Genomic DNA, 7,086 nt, shown 5'->3' with positions numbered 1-7,086 from the left:
TTTAAATCACTGACAATTAATGTTTCCTCTACAAAATATGTCTTGTGGTACCCTTTTTATTAACAAGCAGGTGTTTTACGTGGCTCTAAATCTGATTTTCAGGCTCCTTTCAGAACGTGGAAGCTTCATTTGCGTTCAAGGCCTCGGGTTTCAGGAGGAAAAATCATTAGCCTGCTGTCACTTTTTGGGGAAATAGATGGTTCACCTTTCACCGAATTTCTCCTCTTAAATTTATCCTCCTCCTATGCTGGTATCGAGTAATTCAAACTACATTATTACTTTATTTATGCAGCCACATATAGCTTAAATTAAAAACCTCTTAATGCAAAATGTGTGTTACGGTTTTTGTCAGTCTGACTGGTCAGCTTCTCTGCATCCACACTGATGCTGTGGGCTCAGCTGAGTCCTGGACGTGAAGTGATGAATGGGAACTGCTCCAGGTTGCGATCAATTTTTTTCCCACCTTGTTATGAGCGTATTGACTTCTGCTCCATACAGGCTGCTCAGGAGTGAGCAATGGTAGTGGGGTCCAGGGATCCTTCAGGGGGGCTCCGGCTCCAGACAAGGCTGAATTACTAACTGGGCAAAATGGGAAACTGCCCTGCAGGCCTCCAGACTCTCAGGAGGAATCACAAATTTAATAAGAACTATTTTGATGATTGATTGTTGAAGTCATTTTTCAAGCACTTTTGCAGACAAAACAAGACATTTGAAGACTTCAACATGTGATTGATATTTTTCACTATTTTCTGCTGCTTGATAATCTAAAAAAGAAAAGAAAATAATCTACAGATAAATCACTAAATAAAATTCTTAGTTGCAGCTCTGGTGACATTTAGGTTGTGGTAATTTGGTTTGTAGTACTGCACTAAAACTGAATGAACTGAAATTATATGGGCGTTAAAGGTGCAGTGTGTAGGATTTGGCTGCATCTAGCGGTGAGGTTGCAGATTGCAACCAACTGAACTTCTCCTGTTTGCCAAACTTATGTGTGTGTATATATATATATACATATTTGCTGTCAAAACTAAGAGCCAATCAGCTCTTTGATCAGGTGCGAGCCAGGCGTTTCCCATAATGCCCTGGGTTTTTGCAGTCGGTGGAGAGCAACTGCGGCGCCTGGCTCTAAAAACTGCGGCCGCCTCGATCTCGTGAGGTTGTCGTTGCCCACGTGTGCATGACGTCAGAGCAAGTCGGCATGAAGTCGGACACAAATCTAACCGGCATTGCGTGGCGATCGCCGGTGATCTATTCTGCGCAAGCCTGGCTCATCTCGAATGAGCCTATTAGGAGCACCGGAGGACACTAAGTCACATGATTTTTATTTCCAGATTACCTGTCTCATGCACTATTCTTCTTCTTAGTCCTCTTGGCCCCCTTGGGAGCATGGGGCGTCCACCATGGATCTCCACCTCACTCTCTTCTGTGCAGTGGTCTTTGCTTCTTGCCAGGAGGTCCCGATCTTGTTTAACTCGTCAAGCATAGACCGTCTCCAGTTGTTTTTTGGTCTCCCTGGCTTCCTCTTTCCTTGTGGGTTGTAGTCCAGAGATTGTCTTGTTATGTTTGTTTCTTGTTTTCTGAGTGTACGCCCGATCCATCTCCACTTTCTCCTTTTGATTTCTTTGTTGATTCGCTCCTGGTTTGTTTGTTTCCACAGGTCTGTATTTGTAATTTTTCTGGGCCACCATATCCTCAGTATGTATCGGAGGCAGTTGTTGATGAACACTTGCAGTTTGTTGGTGATTGTGTTCATGCACTATACTGTCACGATATAATGACTGTTTTATAAATATAACTTTTAAAAAAAAAAAAAATCACATTTGCTCTAATTCTACCTACTGCTGCTTTAATAGAATTGTGAAAAAAAAGAAGAAGTTGTGACAAAAAAAAAATCATATATTGAGTAAAATGAAGTTTCTGCAACCTGGGAAATGCACGAACTTCCTGACCTCTGCATCTGTCTGCTGCCCGTGTGACGTCACACCGTCGCACAGCGAGAGGAAGCGCACCGAGGCTTTTTTTTGTTTTTGCGCCATATGGCTGCGTGTCCTTCCTCTCCAGTCCTCCTGCTGCTGCTGCTCACGCACAAAAAAAAAAAAAAAAAAACCCAAGTATCCTCCAGTGCAAAGCAATGCGCCTGTGTTCCTCTAACTCCCCTCCTGTTAAACAGTACCATGTCCCTTTAAAACGCGTCTGACAAAAAGCCCATATGATCCCAGAGCTCCAATCACCAATTTCCTTCTGCAAAAGCAACCCTCTGCATTTTTTTGTGTCTGTGTGAATGCTACAGCAAAGCAAGCAAGCAGCACTGAGAGGGGGGGATAAAAAAGACTGAGGATAAGAGCAACAAACACTGAAGAAATGTGACAATTCAACGGTCCTTTTCATGGCGAGGTGGAAACTGGAGTTATTCTGGGACTCCTTTGAGCCTCGAAACGCTGGATCAAAATGGTAGGCTACAAGCACAGCGCTGCATTTTTGTTTATTTTTTTTTTTTTTGTTGTGTCCCTGTTTGATCTCTTGCAACATTTGAGCTACTTAGCAGGCCGATCAAACTTACCACACTTCATGCATCGTTGTGTGCGTTCCTACCAGCTGTCACATCGTGTGTTTATTGTGCTTTTATTTGCCCTGAAAGTTTGCAACTTGCCGACACGGCACAAGTTGGAAATTGAAGCTGCTTGAAAGAATGCGATGGCTACAATAGGCGACATTGATGCAGAGAAGGAGTTAAATTCTTTCATATCAGAGGCAGCTCCTGCACACACACACAAAAAAAAAAAAAAAAGAAGGGCTCAGGTCGTGACTGGTGCAAAAGGAGAGATGATGGGATGAGCTGCAGGATGAAGTTTGCTATATAGGCTTTGACATCCATGCATGCATTTAGAGATTGTCCTCAGTGTGTAGTAGTGTAATAGAGGAGTAGAGGTGTCTTCAGAACTTCACTTTGTTGCAGGCAGATGTGTGTGAAGCTTTTGGATGGAGTACAATTAAAGCTGCAGTAGGTAGCATTGGTGCAAATATGATTTAAAAAAAGTTATTTTTAATAAAATAGTTACTGTATTCTGACAGTAGTGCATGATAGGTAATCTGAAAAAAAAAATCATGTGCCTCTGGTGTCCTCCGGTGCTCCTAATGGCATCTGCAAGATTTCACAGACCGGAGGAAAACAACCAATCAGAGCCGAGCTGGAGCCTTGCCGTCTCTGAGCAGCTGTCAATCACTCGTGAACTCCGATCAAACTGTGAAACTAGACAGCGCTGTACAAATATGAATCAATATTCTGTTACTGTAATGCTTATTTCTCGCCTCAAATGTTTTCAGAAACATCTTGTGTACTGTTTAGATGTAGAATGAGAAAGTTTGTGACCCGGCAGCCAAGTTGAGATCAAGTTGAGGAAATACCGCCCACCAGCCGGAGCACAGCCAATAGGAACGCTCTCTCTCTTTTTGAAATGACCTGTGATTGGCCAAAGTGTCCTCCGGTGCTCCTAATCGTGGATGTATTAAGAGAACTGGATACAGCGTTGGAGGCGTTCATCCCTATGAATGTTGCTCCGTGGCGCATGATGCCAAAACGGAACTCGCAAACTCCGATCTAACGGTCAAACTAGGCAGCGCTGATCAAATATGAATCAATATTCTGTTACCGTAATGCATATTTCTCGACTCAAATGTTTTCAGAAACATCTTGTTTAGCTGTAAAATGAGAAAGTTTGTTATTATGGAATTTTTGCCCAGTGATGCCAAAAACTGCCCACTGCAGGTTTAAAATACAAAATTCCAGTGTTTAATAGTCAGCAGTACTATTTTATTGGATCATTTTATAGTGTGTTTTGTCTGCTGCATGACGTCACTTTCTTTTGATTCACTTTTACAGACTAATATCCCTCGTTTTCAACCAGACTTCATGATGGGTTTTTTTATGTTACATTATGTGAAGATAATTCTGCACAGACAGACTGATAGAGTTATGGGAATAGAGGCAGATAGTGGGGCAGACAGTCCGCTCTGTCTCCAGGGTCATATTAGGATGCCTCATTAGGAAAGCATGTGGAGCTCGATGCAGTGGTGGAGTAATCCCAGCGCGCGTTCACATCTGGAGGCTTGGGTTAATATCTGGGTCAGGTCAGCGGGGTGAGCCCTGGTGCTCGCTGGGTGGCTTCTGGTGGGAGCAAAAGAGAGGAGAGAGAGAGAGAGAGAGGTTTTGGTATGTTTTTTCTTCCCTTTTCTATTTGCATTTTTTAAGCTGTGATAGACAAAGTACAAAGTGTGCTTGGCGAATGCAATGTGATCAGAGATACTGTATCTTTTGACTGTTTTTTTGTAAACAAGCCCCAGATAATTTCTGCAATTACTTTGTTGACATCAAAAGCCGATTAGTCCCTGCTAATTTTGTTTTTAATCAATAGCCTCATAATCATAAACTCTCTTATTCATGGATGGATTACTGAACAAGCCTACCGGGCACAGGTCCAGGGGCCCAAGGGGTCAGTGGACTCTCGGACCAGAGCCTCTGTATGAAGTGACTGTAGGGCTCTGCAATATATCAATATTATATCGATATGTCGTGATATGAGTCTAGATAATCGTCTTAGATTTTGGATATCATAATATGGCATAGGTGTTGTCTTTTCCTGGTTTTAAAGTCTGCATTACAGTAAAGTGATGTCATTTTTAGGGTTGTCATTAATTTAAAAATGAATCACACTTTTTTAATTTGTTCAAAATGTACCTTAAAGGGAGATTTGTCAAGTATTTAATACTATTATCAACATGGGAGTTGGCAAACATGCTGCTTCATTTCCAAATTTATGTATATATTTATTATTAGAAATCAATAAACAACACAAAACAATGACAAATATTGTCCAGAAACCCTCACAGGTACTGCTTTTAGCATAAAAAAATGTGCTTAAATCATAACATGGCAAACTGCAGCCCAACAGACAACAACAGCTGTCAGTGTGTCAGTGTGCTGACTTGACTATGACTTGCCCCAAAACTGCATGTGATTATCATAAAGTGGGCATATCTGTAAAGGGGAGACTCGTTGGTACCCATAGAACCCATTTTCATTCACATATCTTGAGGTCAGAGGTCAAGGGACCCCTTTTGAAATGGCCATGACAGTTTTTCCTCGCCAAAAATGTAGCGCAGGTTTGGAGCGTTATTTAACCTATGTTGCAAGCTAGTATGACATGGTCATGGACATGGATTCTTTAGGTGTTGTAGTTTAATATGATACCACTATATTCACTCTAGCTTCAAAACTGAGCCTGCTACAACCTCCGAAAGATGGATTGTGTTAATGCGTTAAAGAAATTAGTGCCATTAAAACAAATTTGCGTTAACACGCTAGTATCGCGTTAACTTTGACAGCTCTAGTAATTTTATGATCTAACCAGACTGTTCTAGTTGTTTCGACTTATTTGCCTTTACCCACTGAGTCATTATATCAACATTACTGATGATTATTTATCAAAATCTCATTTTGTAAATATTTTGTGAAAACACCATTGGTCAGCCCTACAATATCATCGCAATCGAGGTATTTGTTAAAAAATATTGTGATATTTATTTTCTCCATATGGACCAGCCCTAAGTGACTGTTCACATTTCTTATTGAAAAGTCAATAAAACAACTACAAAAATATACACAAAGTTCACAAAGAGACATCAAACAAGTAAAAAAAAATAGACTCAAAAGTACAAAGTGATGCAAAATGACTGAAAAGAGACGCAAAACAACTACAGAGAAATATGAAACAAGTATGATTAGACACAATTGATTATAAAGAGACACAAAACGACTAGAAACGACGTGACCGATGCGGTTGTCAATCTGTGGGTCTTACTCCTTTTGTATGTAGGAGGGTCGGGTTGCCTTTACATGTCTGTGCCAGAAGCCCAATGTCTCATAACCTGTCCATTCCCTTATTCAAGTGATTGTTTTTGTTTGGCAGATTTGTGAAAATGTAAATCTGTTTCACTCCCATTCACACTTTAGATGTTTATCCTGCACACTTTGGGCCATCTGACTCTGTTCAACATTTCAGCGAGCGTTGTCAGGTCCTGAGTCGCTCCTTCTCTATCCTCGCAGGGTGCTGTGAGTTTTACGTAACGGCCTATTCAGGGCATTCCTGCCCACCCTTGACTTTGAGGCGTCACTGTCTCTGGGTGCCGAGCGAGGAAACAGTCTTTAGTCCTTGTGACAAGTGCAGCCATTCCCGAGCCCCGGCAACAAACTCCAGCAGACATCCTCGGCCCCCCCGGTAGCAGGCCGCTCTCCTTGGAAACTCCGACCGTACTGTAGGTGCTGCTAATTTATGCCCCCGAGATTAAGAACGGTGGACGAGGCTGCAGAGAGCAAGGTCAAACTCACTGGGTTTATGTAAGGTTTTCTTTTGTTCTTGTTGGTTAAAAATGTTTGTTTGAAGTAAGTAGGGTTGACTCTTTTTATAAATCCACATTTGTATTGTTTCTCAGCAGCGCCGGCATCGGTTTCTTTTCATCTGGGAATAACAGTTCCTCTAATTTAACCCCCTATGGCACTTATTCTTTAGAAAATAACTTTGAATTTCATTATCAAAGAGGCCAAACAGCTTTTTCTTTTCATACAACTTGATATGAGGATTTCTATTAGCCTTTCTTTGTGAGGCATTTAAAGATATTAAGAGAGTTTTCCCTCTAAAGTGTTCTTATAGCTTTTAGCTGAATTCAGGCCAGGGAGAGAGAGAGACTTAGGAGGAGCTTTAAAGCAGATGGGAATGAGTTTTCATGCTGTTTCCAGAGAATTGCCGAGCAGGAATGAAGGGATCCTTGATCTGATAGTCTGCACAAATATTTGTTTGGAATTATCCATTTTTTAGCTGCTTATCTGCGTTGGTTGTACGAATGTTAGGAAAAAATATGCACAGATCAGTTTGAAAAATACTCTTTATCCATCACGGCATTAAAAAAAACCTAAAACTAATCACTTATTTATTCAATTGAAATTACCTTTTAAAGGAATAGTTTGACATTTTGGGAAATACACTTATTTGATTTGCTGGAAGTTAGATAAGAAGATTGATACCACTCTCA

At 41.1% G+C, this 7,086-nt stretch overlaps 1 protein-coding gene across 1 annotated transcript in view; it reads left to right on the top strand.

Moving 5' to 3' along the window:
* Positions 1 to 2,139: 2,139 nt before the first annotated feature.
* The window catches only part of zbtb47b (zinc finger and BTB domain containing 47b), a 28,586-nt gene continuing 23,639 nt past the window's right edge, over positions 2,140 to 7,086 (top strand). The window contains exon 1 of the mRNA XM_037757433.1: positions 2,140 to 2,451. Coding sequence (XP_037613361.1) covers positions 2,449 to 2,451 — 3 coding nt within the window. The 5' untranslated portion in view covers positions 2,140 to 2,448. The remainder of the gene's footprint in view (positions 2,452 to 7,086) is intronic.

This window comes from Sebastes umbrosus, chromosome 21 (genome assembly GCF_015220745.1).
Source record: "Sebastes umbrosus isolate fSebUmb1 chromosome 21, fSebUmb1.pri, whole genome shotgun sequence".
Lineage (NCBI taxonomy): Eukaryota > Metazoa > Chordata > Actinopteri > Perciformes > Sebastidae > Sebastes > Sebastes umbrosus.
This window is presented reverse-complemented; position numbering and strand designations above follow the sequence as displayed.